The 22,514-nt window shown below is 45.0% G+C and overlaps 1 protein-coding gene across 4 annotated transcripts in view; it reads left to right on the top strand.

Annotated features, from left to right (window-relative positions):
* Positions 1-22,514, top strand: part of nrp1a (neuropilin 1a) — a 69,796-nt gene that overhangs the window by 22,265 nt on the left and 25,017 nt on the right. For all 4 annotated transcript variants that reach the window (XM_085762575.1, XM_085762573.1, XM_085762574.1 and 1 more), the window contains 4 exons: positions 1,505-1,686; positions 10,172-10,399; positions 13,933-14,088; positions 17,869-18,035. In XM_085762575.1, coding sequence (XP_085618701.1) covers positions 1,505-1,686; positions 10,172-10,399; positions 13,933-14,088; positions 17,869-18,035 — 733 coding nt within the window. The remainder of the gene's footprint in view (positions 1-1,504; positions 1,687-10,171; positions 10,400-13,932; positions 14,089-17,868; positions 18,036-22,514) is intronic.

Genomic DNA, 22,514 nt, shown 5'->3' with positions numbered 1-22,514 from the left:
TGTTTAGACCACCCTCGTTGACCAGTCACTCTGATTTTCTACTCTAGCATCTTAAGTTTCTCTTGCCAGATTGGGTGTGTGTAAGTGTTTGTGTAAGTGTGTGTGTTTGTGTGTGTGTGTGTGTGCGCGTCATGGCTCGTGTTCCCAATCCTATTTCAAAGCTGTTTTCCTCTTCTGCTCCCAAACTCTGCACCGACTCAATTAGGCGGCTGCTCCCTTCAATAGCCGTGGGTCTGAAATTCCATTTGAATGCGATGTTTGAGTTTGTGTGTGTGTGTGTGTGTGTTTAATAGCTTTACCACCTGCTCTGTCTATACCACCTTAAGCCAAAGGCCAAAATATAATCACTTTCAATTCCCGTACTCTCTTATATAGAGTCACACATATATACAGATACACACACATACGTACACTTATCCTGTGGTTGACAACTGTTCAAGCTGAAGTTCAGTAGTTGAAGCAGTTACGAAAAAGCTGACCTCGGTGCTGCTGGGAGTACACAACCTCTGCAGTGTGTGTGCGTGTGTTTATTTGTGTGTGTGTATATATGTGTGTGTGCCAGGTCGATATAATGAAAGCAAAGCCTGCCCACCTGTTCTCTGAGTTTTAACCTGAGACCTCATTAGAACACAGTGTTTTATTTCCACTACATTACCTGCACAATATGCTGTGTTGCTCTGTCTGCTCCTGAGTATGAATGTGTGTGTGTGTGTGTGTGTGTGTGTGTGTGTGTGTGTGTGTTAACAGTGTATATAAACAACACTTCTCCTTCTGCATGACAACGCAATGAAGTTAAAGGGATAGTTCAACAGTTTGGCAAATTGGCCCATTTGCCATAATCGCTATAGTCATAGCAGTAGGTCCGTTACCTTTATTTGTCGGTGTAAGCTATTTTTAGAACGGCGGAGCAGAGCCACGAGCTGCTCAGAGCTACGCTACGGAGGCTCATGGGATTTCTTGGTTTCCCTCATCAAACTCATCAAATACACAATCCAACAACTCCACAACGCTCTGGTGGACAAGTTGTGACCTGCACATTCACCACGCTATGAGATAATAACACAACGTTACCAGACAGAGTTGTTTTAGAGGTAAATTCATGCAAAACCGCTGATGCGCGTTGCCTTCAGGGACAGTTTTTCAGCAAGCAGTCTCTGTATTTACCTCGAAAACAACTCTGTCTGGTAACGTTGTGTTATTATCTCATAGCGTGGTGAATGTGCAGGTCACAACTTGTCCACCAGAGCGTTGTGGAGTTGTTGGATTGTGTCTTTGATGAGTTTGATGAGGGAAACCAATAAATCCCATGAGCCTCCGTAACGTAGCTCTGAGCAGCTCACAGCTCTGCTCCGCCGTTCTAAAAATAGCTTGCACCAACAATTAAAGGTAATAAACCAACTGCTATGACTACAGCGATTACAGCAATGGGTCAATTACTACTTAACTATCCCTTTAAGTTAAAAACCAAACCTAAAACATGCTCCTCTTCTCTTTCTCTGCTCAGGTACGACTACGTGGAGGTGCGGGACGGCGTGGACGAGAGCGGTCAGCTGGTGGGGAAGTACTGCGGGAAGATCGCTCCCTCTCCGGTCGTCTCCTCCGGGAACCAGCTCTTCATCAAGTTCGTGTCTGACTACGAGACCCACGGAGCGGGCTTCTCCATCCGATACGAGATCTTCAAGACAGGTGGGTTCACTTTATATCCTCACCACACCAAAAAAATAAATGTCAACATCATAAATGTGCCAGCTTGGTTAACTCTGGGGGGGAGAAAAGATAAATCCTCCAAGATTTAGAGCCACGTTTCTCATGAACTGAGTGAAAGAGACAAGAGTTAAGACTCATTTCAAGGTCCATTTAGTAGCTCACCTGCAGTTTTCCATTTACCAAGCTGTCAGTGAAGGGGAGATAATCTGAGTACTGTAAATACTTATCTATGCTGTCATAAACTACAACTTCCCAGCCAAAGAAACAACTTCTACTTGAAGGAGCACATCCTGTTCTTCTTCTTCCACCAAAGACGACTGATTTATCGATATTTAAAGCAGCTCTCGTCTTAAGGTTATAGAAAAACATCGCATCAAAGATAATTTTGCTGCAATTCGTCTTGAGCTGAATCCATCACAGCGGCACAACGGCACAGCGGGACGCGGCGAGAAAGCTGGAGAAATCATTCTGATAATGGGGCAAGAAAGAGCCTCTCTGTCTAATTTCATGGTTTGTTTGTGATTTAGTCAAAGCACCAGAGCATCAAATTATGCAATCACAATATGGCGAGCAATATGCTGCATTCACAACCAATGAATCATAGTCCCATATGTTCCATAATTGTCGCAATTTTTGTCTGATGTGAATTATTGTACAATAAGCAAGGGCATAATTGTGCTAAACTTTGATTCAAGTATTGCTGCTTCAAGTGTTGGATTCTCTCGTCAGATGGTTCATTAGAGACACACACACACACACACACACACACACACACACACACACACACACACACACACACACACACACACACACACAGCCTTTAAATAAGAAGTCAGTACTTCCTGTGACTTTATGATGTCACAACAAACCAATCACTAAACCCCGCCCACCTGGAGCCATAATCCAACACGTGCAGAATTTAGTGTTTTATTCTGAAACCTGCTCTATTTTTTTAATTAATCGCTTAGCAAACAGTGAGCCAATCAAAAGAGAGGCTCAGAACCTCCTCTCCTCTGATTGGCTGACACTGACCTGTTGTTGAGAGAGGATAAGAAACTACAGGATGCTTTTTTGGCTGCTTAAAACCAGAAATAAATCTTCAACAGCTTTAATAGGACTCAAGTCCAGGAAATAATTCAACCTCCTTATGTTTCTTGGTACAGTATTTCTAGTATGAGGATCCTCCCTTAAAAAACTAAAAATAAGAACAATGGGTAATTTTAGCAGTGAATGAGGTACGATAAACCATAAATATCCTGAGGGGGGAAGTCTATCTTATCAGGACATGAGGGAGTGTGTCCTGTTTGTTGGCCGCCTTGCTTTGTTTGGGCTGAGGGAAGCAGGGGGGAGGACAACAGCACATATCTGCAGACAGGTGCTACACACTCCACTTTCATTAATTAACCCCAGCAGCACTCTATGGGACGGCCCCCCGTGACCTCAGAGACAAGATGAATGGCCCCTGTTAGGTCCCTCCTTCCTTTTAATCTGGGCTAGTGTGTGTTTTTGTGTGTGTGTGCTTGTGTTTGCGTGCCCGGGGGTTTTTCTGTGCGTGTCGCCACAACAACCACTACCACTGCAGCAGCGGTGGCGGCAGGGAGGGCAGCTGGTGGAGTGTGTGGGTCCATTTAGGAGATCAAAGCGGCGCTCCGCCCCGGCATACGCAAACTCATCAAGGCCGCCTCGTTCCTCTTGATGGGGGCCGGTTAAATCGACGACATTCTTGGTATTTCCTCGTTCTCATCTATTAGGCAGGGCTGATTATAAATGAGGCGTGTTACAGGGCCCAGATAGGAGGGAAACTGCTGAACGCTGAGCAAGATATGAGGAACTACGGATCTGCAGAGAGAGAAAGATGGAGGAGAAAGTGTGGACGGCAGAGAGATGGATAGAAAGAGTTGAAGCCAGATGAGGATCTGTGGTTTGTTTTTTTGCTGATGAGACGGAGGCTCACGGGGCGTTACTGTAGATTAAACCCAGGACCAAACTTTTTTTTATTTTTACCCCTCACTTCCTCCATGTATCCAGACCTTCATTATGTTTTCTCTGCGTTTTAACTACTGAGGCGCCAAGAACGGGGCTCTGAGATCAATTAACAGCCGTGGCCGTGTTTGTTTGAGACCGAGAGAGAGAGAGAGAGAGAGAGAGAGAGATACAAAGCTAGCTGATTAGCACGGCTTATCAACAAGCAGGGTATTAGTTGGGAAAACATTGTGTTGGCTAACACATGTAACGTTAATGATGATACACAGATGCTCTGATAACGGATGGAGGAACGGGGAGCCTCGATCGCACTCATGAATGCCAATGAAGAGAGGATGGAGCAAACAAAACAAAACAAAACAAAAAAACATGGAGGCTGTTTATCACTGTGATTATAGGTCTGGAGATCACTGGAGTTCAACCTGGTGCTGCTTCTTATCTCACACATGCAAGATAAACACACACACACACATACTGTATATACAGGAAGTAAATATATGTAAAGATGCACCACGTGTGCCGGTGTTTGCATGCACTTAAGCTGTAAACTGTGTAAACACACGCTTGAATACGCTGGCGTACGGTGGCGCATGCAGGCTTTCATCAGCGGTTGCCTGCAAAGTGTCTAATTGGAAGAGAACAGGTTGTTTTGCGGTTCTCTGTGGCCACTTGCACATCAGTCTCTCTCTCTCTCTCTCTCTCTCTCTCTGCTCCTCAATCCCATCCAACCATCTTAATTAGCATGGGCTATTTATTTTATAGCCTGCAAATTGGCAGCCTCGCTCTACTGGCTGAAGTCTGGCAGCGAGCGGCCGGGAAGGAGTGAGATGTTGGGGGCGATAGAGAGGAGGAGGAGGAGGAGGGAGGAGGAGGGGATAACTCTGAGAGTGAGGAATATTTGAAGTGATAGGGGAAGATTAGCAAGATGGCTGTGTGTGTGTGTGTGTGTGTGTGTGTGTGTGTGTGTGTGTGTGTGTGTGTGTGTGTGTGTGTCTTTGCTGAGACCCTCCACTTCCAGACAGTAATAAAACAGAGATAAAATAAGATAAATAAGCTCCAGCGTGGACAAACATCCATCATGGCAGCTCCCCCGGTGCTCCGGGGCGGGGTTACCTTCAAACCCAGGATCCTGGTTTGCTCTGTTTGTATCTGCACATCTCACTTAGTTTCTTTTTTTTTAACTTCAAATCCTCCAAGTGTTTCTGGAAAGATCCGTCCACTTAAGCACACACACAGACACACAGACACACACACACACACGAACACAACATATGTTTTCTTTTAACAGCCCTGCAGTTTGCTCAGAGCCACATCAAGGCTGGCTGAGGGCCCGCTGAAGTGGGCGAGGAGGAGGCAGAGATAGTGCCACTGGTGGTAGCCGCTCCTCCCTCCTCCCACTTCCACACACACACACACACACACACACACAGACACACACTCATCCTCATCTCTTCTCGATTACTCAGCAGAGTGACTGTTGGACGGAGGCCTATCACGTTTCATCCCTCACACTGGAAAACAGCATCCTTCACTCTCGGGATGTCACGATTACTTGTTTTCACAATTAACCGCGGTATTAAACGCCACAATTAATTGATGGTAAAGATTCCTAAATACCGTAACTTTCTGAAAAAGATTATGTTAGAACCATATCGGCAGATGTAGATAGATAGATAGATAGATAGATAGATAGATAGATAGATAGATAGATAGATAGATAGATAGATAGATAGATAGATAGATAGATAGATAGATAGATAGATAGATAGATAGATAGATAGATAGATAGATAGAACTTTATTCATCCCAAAGTAAATTCTTCTGCCAGGATGCTCTAAAGAAGATGTGCGCCAAAGTAAAGGAAAATGCACATACTAGTCCTTTTATCTAATGTAACACTGAATTGGTAATTATATTCTGACTATATTTGATTTTACACATTCATAGTGTTAATAATAATAATAATAATAATAATCGTGATAATCGTAATACCGTGATTATTTTTTTTCTGACATAATCAATAAAATCTATAATGGTGACATCCCTATCCTTCACACTAAAGCTCTGTTTGTTATGTCACTGTGATGTGGGCGCATTCAGTCAGAGCACACACCTGTGAAAACACTGTCAAGGTGTGTGTGTGTCTCAGTGTCTCAGTGTCTTACTGTGTGTGTTGGGTGGGGCCATAATAGAGGGTACATTCTCCTCTCATGGGCGACACACCCTGATGGCATAGGTCACATCTGGCATGGAGATATACTGTCATCACACACACACGCAGCCCTCATGGAAACTTAGAGTAACAAATCTCCGTAAGGGGGGAGACACCACCACCACTACCCCTCCCGCTCCCCCCCATCCCATCAGCACTGTGTCATCCCTCATTGGCTCGAGGGGGGAGTGACGTCCCAGACATAGTGAACAACACACATGTCAGCAGTGCAATGCCTCAGGGTGTGTGTGTGTACACTGCAAAAACTCAAAATCTGTCTTATTACTTGTCAAAATGTCTAATTTCTAGTCAAAACTAATCTCTTTCCACTTAAAATGAGACTCATCACCTAATAATTAACTTGTTTTTAGATCATTTTCACTTGTTTCAAACAAATTTTCACTTGAAATAAGTAGAAAAATCTGCCAGCGAAAGCAAGTTTTTTATGCTTGTACTAATAAGGAAGAAAAACTTACTCCACTATCAGATTTTTCTACTTATTTTAAGTGAAAATATGCTTGAAAGAAGTAAAAAGTGTCTAAAAACAAGCTACTTTTTATGTGATGAGTCTTAATTTAAGTGTAATGAGATTTGTTTTGACTAGAAATGGCATTTTGACTAGAAACAAGACAAATATTCTTGGTAAGATTTTCAAGTTTTTGCAGTGCGTTTGCGTGTGTGTGTCAGGTTAATGTTTGATTTTGTGTGGAAAGAGTTAATTTTCCACCAGTAGCAATGAGTCCCTATGTGTCAGTGGGTAAAAGTAGGTAAATGCCAGAGGGGGGACAGTGGGGTGGAGGGGGGGGGCGGGGGCAGTTGGACTAATGATCAGCCAGAGAGCAACATGGAAAATAAACACTGGTTGATTTACTTCGCAGTCCAAGAACAACACCTTCAGTCCCAATGGCTCCGGCCACTAATAACCCCGACTAAAGAGAGAGAGGGGGGGGGGGGGGGGGGGCAGGTGGGGGTAGGAGGGGAGAAGGGGGGGTGGGGGGGAAACGTTGATGTGAGTGAAGAGAGGATATGTGAACAGACAGGTTTCCAAATGAAAAGTAGCGAGAGGCCGTCACATTCAAACGCTGAAGTCGTGTTCAGCGGCTGCAGTGTTGTTGTAATGATTAACACCCCCCAAACCCCCTCCTCGCTGCTCTCTGCTCTCAACGCCACCGGCTTAATGGAGACGTAGAGGACGAGTCATCAGAGAGACGGAGGAGGGGAGGGCTGAAAGGCGCCCGCTCCCCTTGATGCTCTCCCCCCACTCCCCCCCACAAACCATATTTATTTAAGATTTATTATAAACCTCTAACACTTGCAAAAGATTGAAATCAGATCTCCATTAAATATCATTTTGCTGGCGACGGCTCGTCCCCGTTAAACAAACTCCAATCAGTCACGGCGAGCAAGCGAGAGAGCGGGACTGACATTTGTTTACTCCCTCGTCCGGAGGAGAAGAGCTCGATATAAACCAGAGTTAAAAGAATCCATTACTGCAGAAGCTACGGACGGCAGTAAAGGTTGGAGCGCCTGGTTGGAGGTTGCCAGTAAATGTTTTGCGTTCAAGGTTATATAGCCAACCGCTCTCCCCTCCTCTCCTCTCCCCTCCTCTCCTCGCTTCCCGCCGTTAATCCAGCCGTTAGTTTAAAAGCAGCCGCTACCTGTCGTATTGACAAGACTAAAAACCTTTTCTTTTTCTGTTTCCTGTTATAAAACCTTTACTCTCTTTCTTCTTTCTTCTCCACGTTTTTGTTGTCGCCGCTGCTGCTACCGCTTCTGTCACGGCGATAAATCCACCGGGAGAGACACCGACAACTGCAGCGATAAAACAAGTGGGGGGGGGTGAGACAGAGAGTGAGTGAGGGGCAGAGTGTTAGCATTTGGCTGACAATGGGATATATTTGTCTCCTGAAGCTCCTTGTCAACAAAGATGCACGCACACACACACACACACATAAACACACACACAAGCACGAAGCATCCTGGGACGAGCGCCCTCCCGCGTGGAGACACCAGATAAAAGAGATCTGTCTGATGATTATGTTGCCGGTGGGACTGACCACGGCGCTCTGTCTTCTCCTGACACTCTGTTTTGTTGTGACGACTTCTTACTCTTGTCTTTTTTGTCTGGGAGGGCAGTGACAGACACAACAGAGAGCCAGGATGAATATATAGTCCTTGAATATATTGAATATATCACAAATCGCAGTAAATAAACTGAATAAAACCACGCTAAATACTCAAAACTGGTGGATTATGATGGAAAAGTTCAAGGATTTTTTATGTGAGGGTCAAAGGTCAAGGTCTGGGCCTGATGTGATGGATGGAGAGCGGAGCTCTGTGACGGTATATATCCACAGGAAATCCAACACCTTTTTCAAAGTATTACTCTCCATCTGTAGTTTTTTTTATTTTATTTTATTTTATCCTTCTCTCTAAAAGTCTGAGTGACATTTCTCCCAAACATGACGAGGCCTCAGCGGAAAAAATCTCTCTTATTTTCCAAACGGGGCAAATAATACTTGGGGGGAAACTGTGAAATTAATGGTGTCCACTGTTCTCGAAAGCCGCACTTTAGCTGCCGCGCTTAAATGTCAACTCTCTTTAGAGTCAAAACGCCGCTCGCCGCCACTTTCAACTCGCCGGCGAAGAAAGAAAGAAAGAAAATCAACATGACTCTCGCCCCTTCTTCTTTGCTCCGCGGCTCCACCAGTCAGTGGACAGGCTGAAGTGGGCCTGATGGTCGTGAATTAGGGGCCCGACGAGATCTTTGAATGACAGTGAGGAGAAAAAAAAGCAGTTTGCCACATTCATTTAAGCCGGTGGCGGCGGCGGCGGCTGCTACAGCACTGAGGCTCTATCGGCCAATAACTCCCTGCAATTTGAGTCTGGATCGGCACCATCTGCACCCATCACGCCGCCTGTCAGCCTGCCGTGAAAATGACGTTATCACGGGCACATTTCTGCCACTAATGGCTCCAAATAATTGCCCTGGATGACAGTCCTCTATTTTCTCCCTGCTGCTGCGGCGGCTGCTGTATGTAGCCTATGTGTGTTTTTGTGTGAAGCCAGACTCTACTCACACTGGACGCTATGTGAACTCTTTAAATCCTCTCTCTATGCACCTGTCGGCTGCGTTTCTTTTCGTCTTCTTTTTTAAAGGGATAGTTCAACATTTTGGCAAATTGCCATAATCGCTATAGTCACAGTACCTTTATTTGTCGGTGCAAGCTATTTTTAGAACGGCGGAGCAGAGCTGCGAGCTGCTCAGAGCTACGCTACAGAAGCTAGTGGGATTTCTTGGTTTCCCTCATCAAACTCATCAAATACACAATCCAACAACTCCACAATGCTCTGGTGGACAAGTTGTGACCTGCACATTCACCACGCTATGAGATAATAACACAACGTTACCAGACAGAGTTGTTTTAGAGGTAAATACAGAGACTGCTTGATGAAAAACTGTCCCTGAAGGCAACGCGCATCAGCGGTTCTGCAAGAAATCTGCTCCGCCGTTCTAAAAATAGCTTGCACCGACAATTAAAGGTAACGAACCTACTGCTATGAGTATAGAGATTATGGCAATGGGCCAATTTTTCTAAATGTTGAACTATCCCTTTAACACGTGTCACTCATTCTCAGACGTGATGATCTCCAGCTCCGACGTGCGAGACGTGTTAATGCTCCTCAGCTCTGCAGGGAGCCGTGAATAAATGTTTTGACTTTCTCTTTGTGTAAAAAATGAGCGTTACAGTGTGTGTATGTGTGTGTGTGTTGATGTACACACAGTCTTCCATCACTGACACTGTAATTTTGCCTCTCATATGCTTCACATGTGTGTGTGTGTGAGAATTGAGCCATTTAATCATCGTTCCCTGATTCTAGTGATTGAGGCCTTTCACTAATGTTTATACTCCCAATCCAGATGTTCCAGGAGTTACAGATTTAACACACACACACACATGGTGATGAAATGCTGTGACATTTATGAAAAGAGGAAAAAGGCAGAGTGAGTCCACACAGTGAGAGGAGCTGAGACCCAGATGCAGCCGCTGGTGAAGCATCAAGGTGGTCTCTCTCTCTCTGTCTCTCATCTCTGGGCTATAAACTCCTCCAGTCAATAGAGCAGCTGTGAGGCCGAGCGTCTGAAAGCCTCGCACACAAAGGCTCCTGAAACAGATCACTTAACCAACCAGTCATTCAGAGGAGTCGTTCCCACCCTTTCTTTTGTCCCTGTTTCGTCTCATCTTCTCTCTTCCTTCCTTCCTGCAGGTCCAGAATGCTCCAGGAACTTCACGTCCAACAGCGGCGTCATAAAGTCGCCCGGTTTCCCCGAGAAGTACCCCAACAACCTGGACTGCACCTTCATGATCTTCGCCCCGAAGCGGTCCGAGATCATCCTGGAGTTCGAGAGCTTTGAGCTGGAGCCCGACCCGACGCCCCCCACCGGCGTGTTCTGCCGCTACGACCGGCTGGAGATCTGGGACGGCTTCCCTGGAGGTGAGCCAGACATAAACACTGCAAAAACTCAAACTCTTACTAAGAATGTTTGTCTTAGTTTGAGTCAAAATGTCATTTCTAATCAAAACAAATCTCATTATAGTACTTGTTTTTAGACACTTTTTACTTCTTTCAAGCATATTTTCACTTGAAATAAGTAGAAAAATCGGATAGTTCTTCCTTATTACAAGCACAAAAAACTTTTTCTCCTTATATCAAGTGAAAATTTGTTTGGAACAAGTGAAAATGATCTAAAACAAGTCAATTTTTAGGTGATGAGTCTTATTTTAAGTGGAAAGAGATTAGTTTTGACTAGAAATGAGACATTTTGACAAGAAGTAAGACAAATATTCTTGGTAAGATTTTGCAGTGAAGACATGATCTCCGACTTTGTGTTTTTATGAAAGAGGAAATGAAACAAATGCAGAAGAGAAATTCATAAACAAGCAAAGTCCGGTGTTTGTCAGCTATAATGTTCTCGGGCTTTTCCTGCTTCGGCTTCACTTGGTTTAATTTACCGTGACTAATGTTGGTGAAGTTAGAAACCTGGGGAAGGTGAGAGAAGATAGGGGGGTGGGGGGTCGTGGTGGGTTTCAACTTCACTACTCGCTGCCTTTCCACAGGAAATGAACAACTTCACACTCTCTGATGGCATTATCCGGCCCGCTGGGCTAAGTGCTGCTTTGGCCAGTCCTGGCCGCGGGCCAGAGGGTCTGTCGTCACGAGCGCAGCGCTTCGTCATCGCTCAACGCCAAACACTTCCTGATTACAAGACCCCCCCGCCCCCTCCCCTTCCTGGTTCTGTCACAAACCAGCAGCGTGTCTGAAGATTTGTTAGTGTCACTGCGCTCGGGAATTGAAGGTCTAATCTAAGCGGTGATATTTAAGTTTAAGTCGCCGCCGCCCTGCGAACGCCAGATAGGATCTCGCAGGAAGTGACTCTCCAAGGAATTTCCTCTGGAAGTTTCCCACAGCAGAAGTGAAAAGAAAAAAAAGAAGTAGTAGTGCAGCAGCAGCTTCACCTGGTCGTAGCATCGACCACGAGACGAGTTATTGGCTTAAATTGCTTTCTCAGATCCAACTTTTTAAAGAAAAAAGTCAGCAGATGAGAGAGAGGGCGAGTTGTTCAGATCAGCTCTTCCACAGCCTGAGACGAGGCTTTGAACTCACCTCTTGAAGCCTTCAGTTTTTTTTCTCTCTCCCCCCTCAAATCGAGATGAAAGCTCCTCTTGCTCATCAGCCGCAAAGTGAAGGAATTTTCCCTACGAGCGTTGGACGTGGTCGCTGCACGTCAGAGCCCTCCGCTCCGGGTTCAGGTTGATGAGGTTGAAGTGTAAAAATCTAGTTGACGCCTTTTTTTCGAGCGAGTTTAAAAGTTCAATAATCTCCAAAGCTCACGTTCGAACTTTGAATCTACAAAGAGAAGCGAATCCGTTTTTTTTTCTGTGCTCATTTGTGAATCACTCCCCCTTAGGGAGGTGGGACATGTTTCATTTTCAGCTTTTTGTGTGATTAAAGATCAGAGAGCAGCGAATATCTCACATTATTATCACCTTTTAAATACATATTTTTTTATTATAATACAAAAAGACACATTTCCTGTTGCTACTTCCGACTTAATGGAATTTCTCAGCTGAAGAGTTTCGACACAAAAGACCGACCCAGACACTGAACTATCACTTTCAGATGGACACGGGGATCACACCCTTCAAGTGTTGTTGTATGTGGCAGACGCTTTGTGTAAAAATAAGCCATGTGAGGGAAAATGTGTGTGTGTGTGTGTCTGTGTGTGTGTGTGTTTCCTGTGCTGCCTGCTGGGTCGATAGTACATTAGCACAGAGCACAGGTGTCATGCCAGCGGTCGGGGGGAGGAGGAGGAGGAGGGGTGAGGGGTGAGGGTGCACAGAAGTGGGAGATGTCCGGGCAAATGCAGGCGGCCATGATGCACCATGGGAGTCGCACCTCCTTCCCTGTATCTTCCCCACACACACACACACACTTCTTAAAGGGATAGTTCAACATTTTGGCATAGTCATAGCAGTAGGTTCGTTACCTTTAATTGTCGGTGCAAGTTATTTTTTAGAACGGCGGAGCAGAGCCACGAGCTGCTCAGAGCTACGCTACGGAGGCTAATGGGATTTCTTGGTTTCAAACTCATCAAATACACAATCCAACAACTCCAAAACGCTCTGGTGGACAAGTTGTGACCTGCACATTCACCACACTATGAGATAATAACAGAACGTTACCAGACAGAGTTGTTTTAGAGGTAAATTCATGCAAAACCACTGATGTGCGTTGCCTTCAGGGACAGTTTTTCAGCAGCAGTCTACCTCTAAAACAACTCTTGTCTGGTAACGTTGTGTTATTATCTCATAGCGTGGTGAATGTGCAGGTCACAACTTGTCCACCAGAGCGTTGTGGAGTTGTTGGATTGTGTATTTGATGAGATTGATGAGGGAAACCAAAAAATCCTCTGCGTTCTAGAAACAGCTTGCATCGACAATTAAAGGTAACAAACTCCTGACTATAGGGATTATGGTAATGGGCCAATTTGCCAAAATGTTGAACTATTCCTTTAAAGCACAGCTCCACTCCCACATCCCTCCTCCCTGAGGAGCAGAGAGACGGGCAGGACGCAGAGTTCATAGCCAGGTTCTTTAAAATTTCATAACACGAGGGAGTCATGCAGATAATCCGGGAGATGGTGTTTTTGGGGTTTTGTTTTTTTCTTCGTTCAGCTCGGGCCTTAGCGGATTTGAAAACACACACCCACACCCACATTGACAGATTCTCTCTCACACACACACACACCTGCGTCATGAAGATTAATCTGAGCCTCCAAACCTCTGTAACCCTGCAGTAACTCCCCGCGGGGCCCCGGGGCCTCCACCTTTCATGTCGGGCTGGAAGAGGCATGTTTTGGATGACGGGAGGCAGGACTGTCACTCGCCGCTGATCACAGCATTACTAATCATAGATAAGCTGCAGGGACACACACACACACACACACACAGATAGACGGATGGATCATAGCTCACATCACAGGGGCAAGGTCACTGTGCTTTCCCCTGGTTACCACATCCCTCCTCTTCCTCCGTCTGCTCACTGGAACGTGTCCCTCTTGTGCTTTTATTGCAGCCTCTATTGTCTCTGCTCAGCCTTCACTTGTTTGGTCTCCTTCACAAAACTCGCTCGGCCGTGGTCGCTATGTGTGTGACTCATGCCCTGCTCAGGAATGAAAGAAAGAAAGAAAGAAAGAAAGAGGGGGGAAAAAAACAAAAAAACAAGGTTGTGGAGTCGAGTCTGAAGTATTTACAGCCAGTAAATAGACAGAGACCGTGACCCGTCCACGCCACAGGTCCTCCTTCCGCCTTTCTGTGTTGTGTTTGAGCAGCAGGCAGACGAGGAATGTCAGAAGTGGGGGGGGTTGGTAGTAAAACCCATGTGTGACAAGGTTGTAGCAAACAAACAGATATTAAACCAACCCTAAAGTAACTAACGACGTCTTCGTCTCTCTTTTCTCTCTCCAGTGGGTCCGTACGTCGGCCGCTACTGTGGCCAGAACACACCGGGCCGGATCATCTCCTACACCGGCATCATGGCGCTGACAATCAACACCGACAGCGCCATCGCCAAGGAGGGCTTCTCCGCCAACTTCACCGTCATCGAGAGGACGGTCCCAGAGGGTGAGGGGAAAATAATGATTAAGATAAACGGAGGATTTATTCCAAAGAGGAGGAAGGAGGAGGAGGAGGATGGGAAATCTGTGTTAGAGGATCTTTGAATTGAAAAGTGGGTAGTTGAATAAGAATTAGAGGGCAATAAAGAAACCACCAGAGGAATATTAGTCAAAGTGAGAAGCAGATGTTGTCTGCAGCTGCTTCCATTGTGACAAGTTTCCACAAGCTCATCATGAGTTATTAAATAAACACCTCTTCTCTTCGCTTCTTCATCGTCTCAGTCTCAGGGAGCCAGTCCAGTGGTTTACAAGGCCCACGTTAACTCACTGTGGGCCCCAGACCGGCTCCAGAAGGCGGCCTCCCCGCCAGGCGCTGCTACCCGACACACACACATAGACACACACACACACAGACACACACACCCCAGGGTTGTGTTTTTTTTTTTTCCCTTCTCTTTACATGCAACATCGTCGTCACGGGGCTTGACCTCCCACCCCGTTTTGCTAAAACGCTCCAGCTAAACATTTCATTAAGGAAGACGAGCGTCGGTAGGAGTCGTAAATCTGTCCAGAGGCGAGACCACCCCTGTCTCACACACACACACACAGACACACACAGACACACACTGAGTCAGCCTTTGTATTGTAATAGAGATGGATGACAGTCAGCAAATCTACAAATCATCTCTAAAAAGGATTTCGTCTTTTGCCCCAAAGGGAAAAACACACACACTCACACACCCGCTGCCTGACAGTAATGAGCAGAGCGATGACTGCTGATGTCATTTCTCCTGAGTTTCTCCTGAGTTACTTTAATCACTCGTCTCAGATCAGATCACACAGATCAACTTTTGCATTTCCAGGTGCTGGATCTGACCTGCAATCAGTAATACTTTAATTTCAAATATTTTTAATTTGATTTTTTCAGACAGGTATAATGTGCATGTTGATCACAAAGTAGACAGTAGGTCCTTATTTTAACAAACAAGAAGTGCAGAGTTTAACAGGTACAATTAACAATCCCGCACATAACAATTGGTTAACAATTGGTTGGAATTCCCAACTCGGAAATTTCCGACTTCCGACATCATTGCGTTCACGCTGCAGGAACTCGGAAGAGAAAAAACATGGATACCCGAAGGAAGTTTGGCATATTGTGGCTCATAGCTGAATACGAAAAATATAGGTAGCAGCAAATTATGTTTATTTTGGAGGCAAATGAAGAGGAGAGGAGACGCTGCAGACGAGTGCACATATAATGTTATGGCCTTGATAACGGTTAAACATTATTTCCGTCACATACGAGGACCACAATTTCACACAATACAGCAATCACAGCTTAATATAAACATATTTTATATAGGCTACTGCAATAATACACAAAAAATATGCATTAAAACCTCAACAAATAACTTAAAAGTTCTAAATTCTAATCGTTTAAGACGAGGGCCGCCATGTTTTGATGTTGTCGTGATCTGCTCTGAAATGATACCCGAGTTTTCGACCTGTAATTTCCAAGTTCGACGCCGTTCAATTCATTTTTGACAACTTGCCGCCGATAGAGAAGCAGCACAGCATCTCCAACTTGAGACAGGTCGTTATGTCTTGAAGCCGTTGGCTCAGCGTTGGCGGGGCAGCATCCCTCCATCGAAGCAGAATTGCACATCTGTCTGGCCAGAAGTAAATACTTTTTATAATTTGTTTTTTTACGTGAGTTGCTGGGCCTTACATCAGAGCTCAGAAAAAAAACTCCAAACTTTTTTGCATGTGTTTTTTTTTTTTTTTCCAGACTCGCACCACTTGAATCATTCATAATCCCCTTATGCATAATACACGGTGGATTTTCTCGCTGCTGCGTGGCGAGAAGGGGAAGGGGAACACTCTAGCTGAAAGCTACTGTTGAGAGATGATAAGGTGATGAAAGGAGGCCTTGTCTTTTGTTCTTATCCAGTCTCCCCCTCCCTCCCCTCTGCTGCAATCATCACCCTTTCTCCCCTCCGCTATCTTTTTGGCTATCAACCGCACTTCGCTCGGTAATCCACATGATCAGATACAGTCCTTTGCAGCAAACAAACGCCTGATTGTGTGTTTTGTTGATCATGAGTAATCTAGATGGAGAGCTGGAAGAAGAAAAAAAAAAGTTTGATGATGAGAAAAGGCAGTTTTGTTGAAAGAGAGGAGCGTCGGCGACAGGAGCAGAGAGGTGTGAGACGCTTTCTCTCAAGTCGACACAAAGACTTCCGAAGCACAACGCACACACATACACGACCGGCACGTTGACACTGAGAAGCACAAACACACACACACACATATATACACACACACACACACACACGCTGACCCAGTGACTGAGGTGTGTTCGCTGTGTGGCAGATGGGGAGACCATCTGTGTTAGCTCATAGGCAGCAGCCACACTGCTCCTCATCCTGTGCCCTCTCAGTGTGTGTGTGTGTGTGTGTGTGTGTCCATACACACAAACACATGACTGCATTTTTGTTGCAGTGTGTTGTGACACTGTCAAGGTGTTTTATGAGCATCGGTCCATAACGCAAAGTAAACAAACAAGAAGAGGACGAAGAGCAGGAAGGAGTCGACGACCATGCAATGCAAAAACTCAAATATCTTACCAAGAATATTTGTCTTATTTCTAGTCAAAATGTCATTTCTAGTCTAAACAAATCTCATTATACTTAAAATAAGACTCATCACATAAAAAGTAGCTTGTTTTTAGACACTTTTTACTTATTTCAAGGATATTTTCACTTGAAATAAGTAGAAAAATCTTATAGTGGAGCAGGTTTTTCTTCCTTATTAGGCTACGAGCACAAAAAACTTGCTTTCACTGGCAGATTTTTCTACTTATTTCAAGTGAAAATGTGTTTGAATATTTAATTTTTAGGTGATGAGTCTTGTTTTAAGTGGAAAGAGATTAGTTTTGACTAGAAATTAGACATTTTGACAAGAAAAAGGAGAAATATTCTTGGAAAGATTTTGAGTTTTTGCAGTGTAATGTGATAGAATGCATCCTCGGATACCTCTGCGTCGTCACGGTGACGTCCCCGCGGCAGAGATCAAAAGGTCATATCGTTCGTTGCTGCAGCTCCGTCCGCCGCGGTGTCAGTATGTCTGACCCCGTGCTGACCCCACCCCCCCTCCCCTCAAGCTCAGCCTCAGGTCAACACAAACAATTGAAGCGGCTCCTCCCACCATGTGTGGTTCGGCTATTGAGTTTGATATATGGCCCCAAAAAAAATACAGATACTAAACACACGTAAACTCCCCCAAGAGACAGAGCCTTGGAAAAATAGTTGTGCAAAAAAAAAAAGATAAATCGCCCCGAGAGGGAGGTGAAGGAAACAGATCCAGTCAGTGGAAGAAATAAGTGGAGTGAAAGTCGCTTTAACGCCTTGAACTTCGCTCACACTGAATGTTTTATGAAGACTTTTTTATTTCTTAATGCGGAAACACTTTGCATCCTGCTTCCATCTAAACCAGAGAGAAACAGAAAGGATTTAGTGAGGCGTCGCTGATGTGCCGTCCTCCTCCTCCTCCTCCTCCTCCTCCTCCTCCTCCTCCTCCAGCCCTGAGTGCCTGTCGTGCGGCGTCGTCGTCCTCCTCTTCCTCCCCCAGAGACCAGAGCTCTGAATCTGGACGACACTGAGAGCGCACGCTGGGAACATTCTGGTGCTTTCAGAAAAAAATCAGCTGAACATCTTTTACTCTCTCCTCCTCTTTTCATCCTCCTCCTCTCCTCTTCCTCCTCTTCCCACCTTCTTCCTCCTCTCAGACTTTGACTGTAGCGACCCGCTGGGGATGGAGTCAGGAGACATAACGTCAGACCAGATCATGTCCTCGACCCAGTACAACCCCAGCTGGTCTCCGGAGCGCTCCAGACTCAACTACTATGAAAACGCGTGGACGCCGGCGGAAGACTCCAACAAGGAGTGGATCCAGGTACGAATATCAGTGTTTGTTTCAGGTGTCTGAGCTTTTTTTTTTTGTTCGTTTGTTTGGTTGTTTTTGGAAGGTGAGTCACAGTATCGAGTCAAAGTCAAAAGTACTTTATTCTTCCATTAGGAATGGAAGGACATCAAAAGTGCAGGAGCAGCAATACAATGATCCACACATCCCTACATACCACACATAAGTACAAATACTCGCAAAAAAGGTTAAAAAAAAAAGACACATACAATGATAAAATGAGTTAAAAACAGGTTAATTAAAAAAGAAAAAGTTATGGTGGGAGTTAGCTGTTGAGAAGTTGGATTGAGGTGGGAATGAATGAATTTTGTCTGCATTTGGCTTCCCATCTTCTAGCGGATCCAGAAATCACCAAATTTACCAAAGTAAAAGTGTTCACCAACATAAAAAAACCATAAAAAATAATAGACATTAACTTGTAATACAATAAAAGAAAAAGGATAACTTAATGGCTCGGGGGACTTTCTTGTAAATTATAATTCCTTAAATTAAAAAGTTTCACCGCATTTTATTACCTTGGTGCTTTTATTTTGACGGAAAGGCCTGTCTCTGGATCCGGTTGCTTATACCAAAACAGCGAGTCAACGGCCCCAGACTAGTAACCCCGCCCCCCCTGGCTGCCATGACGACGATACCCGACTATTTGAGACGATGAATGTCCTGCGCTGCCTCTGTGTGTGTCCACTCGCCTCCGTCCCCTCCGTCTCTCCACCTGCCTCCATCTTTTCCCTGTCACACCTGATAACTTTCCCTTTACTTGATAACACAGTCCACCTCCAGGGGGATGCTGGGATTTAGTCCAGGCATCCTGCTAAGCCACACACACACACATAAACACACACAAACACATACACACACACATAAACACACAAATAGGCTGCACAAATAGTCATATTTTTCCTGTCTGACGGCTTATCTGCACAAAGCGATCATCGCCCACCAGGGAAACTTTATGTGGAAAGATTAAGGATTTAGTTCTTCCTCCATCCTCATATCCTCATATGGGGATAAGTCACATATCCTTAGTCCACTCACAACACACACACACACACATATACACACTCCCTCAGCGACACAACCGCACCACCACCACTACCTAGATGCATTTGGAGCATGTTTGATTTATTAACAGAAAGCCTCCAGGCCTTGTAAATGCCCAGACTGTTTTTCTTTTTCTGCTGTTTTTTTTCTTTTGCTTTTGCTTCATCGCTGAAAAAAGTTTTGGCCCCAGCGTATTCCTCGGGGGATGAATAATAGAGCTGACCCAAAGCCAAATATTTGCTTGGGGAGGGCCATAAGCAAGCTTTTCCTTTATTATTGCAATGAAAATATTGTCCTGGGGGCCCCCGCTGCTCCTTCAGACTAATTTAATCAGTGTGTGAGCGTGGATGTGTGCAGGTTTGTGCACAGTCTCCCATGCTTTTTTATATGTGTGTGTGTGTGTGTGTTCCTGTGTACGTTCCTTGGCTTCGTGGGTGAGTGGGAGGGTCTGGCAGGGGCCATATTGTCCTGCAGAGGAACGCAGCATGTGTCTGAGTGGATGGGGAAGAAAGATGGCTTCTCTTAGCACTTAGCGAGAGAAGAGAAGTCGCTGGACGCCGAGGACACAGACTGGAAGGCTCCTCGTCCTCACTTTGGCCCCTTTTGTCTGCGGAAATAACAAGTGATCACAGTGATTTGTTGCCACTCCAGTCTCTCTCCCCCTGTGGTATTGATCATATTGAGGATTTGATTTGAAACTAGTGCCTCTAATGGGTCCGTGCTGATTTCCCCGATACTAATCGGATCAAAACACCGGCCCTGATTTCTAATTTCAAGCGCAGCCACGGACGGAGCCAAGGAAAAGTCTGTGCGTAAAAGTCACGGCGTAATTTATGTTGCGATGCACTTGTGGCGAGCGCTCGGAGCTGAAGCCCAATTATCACAAGTGGTATTAAAAGAGTTCAATTCTTCATTCCTCTTTCATCAGGCCTGTCCGTGGCGCTGCTGCAACAAGCTCAGGCCCCCTCGCGGCACGTATAAATCATCTCACTGCTCCGTCAGATGCATAGTAATCAATTCATTATTTATTTCATTATCATTCCCCGACTGCAATTTGAGGCCGACGGGTTTTATTATTCATGACAGGCGGCCTTTTGATTCTGGGGCATTTTCCTTCTCTCTGCTTTTTCTTCTTTTTTTTAGCTGAACATAATCCAGATTCAGATTTGCCATCCATTTTAATGCCGCCTCATTCTGATGCATAGAGAAGAAGAGGAGAAGGGCTGTGCTCTCTTCTCTAGGTAATTAGATTGGTGTGGTGTGGTTCAGCATCGAGTGCTGGGTTAGCCAGGTCATTAATCAACCCTTTGGTTGTACACAAAGATGGACAGATGTCCTTTGAGGTGCGTTTCTTTTTTGTTTTTTTGTGGCTCCCGGAGGATGCAGCAAAGAAAGAGGCAGTAATCCCTTTTTACCCCTCGGTCCTTTCACTCCTCTCTCCTCCTCCTCCTCGTCCTCGGTCCTCTTGAAGATTCAGGTCCACAGATCTACATCAAGGTGCAGGGAGAGATGTGTGCACTTAACCAGGCTGCGTTTATTTCTTTGAAGCATAAGAGGATCTCTGCTGCAGAACTAAATGAGGGTCCACCCTCAGTTTATGGCCCGATCATTGCTTCACCAGCTCCAGGAGGAAAAATAAAAAAACACTGAGTGATGCACGACACCGACGAGGAAATACCTGGACCAACCACAACACATCCGTCTCTGTTATGTTTTCAGATTGTTGTGTCACGGCCCTGTGAAAAACCTTGACAAAGAACGTGTGGAATGGCTTTGTCGAATCTGTCGGCGGTCGGTCGGTGGACAGGATGTGACGGCCAGCCCCGAGTCACCGCAGCACCTGAGTGATGCCATAAAAGCTAAACTGGAACTCAGTCAGTCAGGCAGAAGGGCGGTCGGCCTCCATTGATCACACAGCATGAATAATTTACCCCGTCTTGGAGAGAACCCAACTGTCAATACCTGAAAGCCTCTTTATTGAGCATCTCATAATGACAATATACACTATGTTATCCCATATATTTCTTTTTCTTTTTTTTATATCCTCATGAGCTCGAGTTCATTTCTGCTCTCAATTTCTGCAGAGGCTCCTGCCATTATCTTCAATCTTCTTGTCAGGATGCAGCTGCTTCATCAGTGTTTAAGTATTTGTCAGCCTCTATATGTCTCTGATAACCTAAATAGTTTAATCAGGATGCCGGGGGGGACAGATAGCGAGCCGCTCCGCTCTTGTCATACGAGAGAAAAACATTAAGAGACATGAGGGCATGACCTGCTTTAACCATATTTCCTCAAAACATTGCCACTTAGCAAAAGACAACAACGCCTGACCCAAGCTGAACCGCCGCCGCTAATCGCGCACTTCCTGCAGGAAAACGCCACAGCGAAACTCCGTACACTGCAAAAACTCAAAATCTTTACAAGAATATCTGTCTTGTTTGTCTCATGTCTCATTTCTAGTCAAAACTGATCTCTTTCCACTTAAAATAAGTCATCACCTAAAAATTAACTTGTTTTTAGATCATTTTCACTTGTTTCAAACAAATTTTCACTTGAAATAAGTAGAAAATGGAAGAAAAACTTGCTCCACTATCAGATTTTTCTACTTATTTCAAGTGAAAATATCCTTGAAAGAAGTAAAAAAGTGTCTAAAAACAAGCTACCCTTTATGTGTTGAGTCTTATTTTAAGTATAATGAGATTTGTTTTGACTAGAAATGACATTTTGACTAGAAATAAGACAAATATTCTTGGTAAGATATTTTAGTTTTTGCAGTGTAGTGTGGTTCCTCTTGTTCTTCACATAGATCTGGAGATCTGACGCTGAAACCAGGGCGTTCTTCTACATCCTGTTTCATCTTCTCATCCCTAAATGTGCTTTCAATTACCTCAGGTCAATGAGTTTCAGAGATGCCCCCCCCCCCTCTTCTTCCTCCTGTTCTTTTCACTCCTGTGTCCCCCAGTCTGTGGCATATAGCCTACACCATCGTGCTGAGTGATGAGTAATTACAATACGAACCGGTAATTAACAGCAGGTTTCTGTTGATGGAGTCAAACGAGAGTCTGGCAGTGAGATCATCATCATCATCATCATCATCATCATCATCATCATCATCATCATTGTTGTCATAGTCATTGCGCTGCATAAATGGAAACAATGGATGCTGTCTGGCTTCGCTCTCAATTGGAAAATCAATGAAGAGGATAGAGACCCACACACTTGAGTGAAGAAGCCCAAAAAGTGGGGACTTAAAAAAAAAAAAATCGAAACATGAGGGATGGCACGATGATGTAATGAAATGAAATGAAATGAAACGGCGGCGCTGCTGCATAAGCTTCCCCGAGACAAAAACTCAACTCAGCTCAGCTCAGCCGTAATCAGTGTCATTTTCAAAAGGGAGGGAAGTGCCTG

Source organism: Trachurus japonicus, chromosome 20, assembly GCF_045865225.1.
Source record: "Trachurus japonicus isolate A0001 chromosome 20, Traja_1.0".
In the NCBI taxonomy this organism is placed as follows: Eukaryota; Metazoa; Chordata; class Actinopteri; order Carangiformes; family Carangidae; genus Trachurus; species Trachurus japonicus.
The sequence above is the reverse complement of the archived record's forward strand: the minus strand, read 5'-3'. Positions and strand labels throughout refer to the sequence as shown.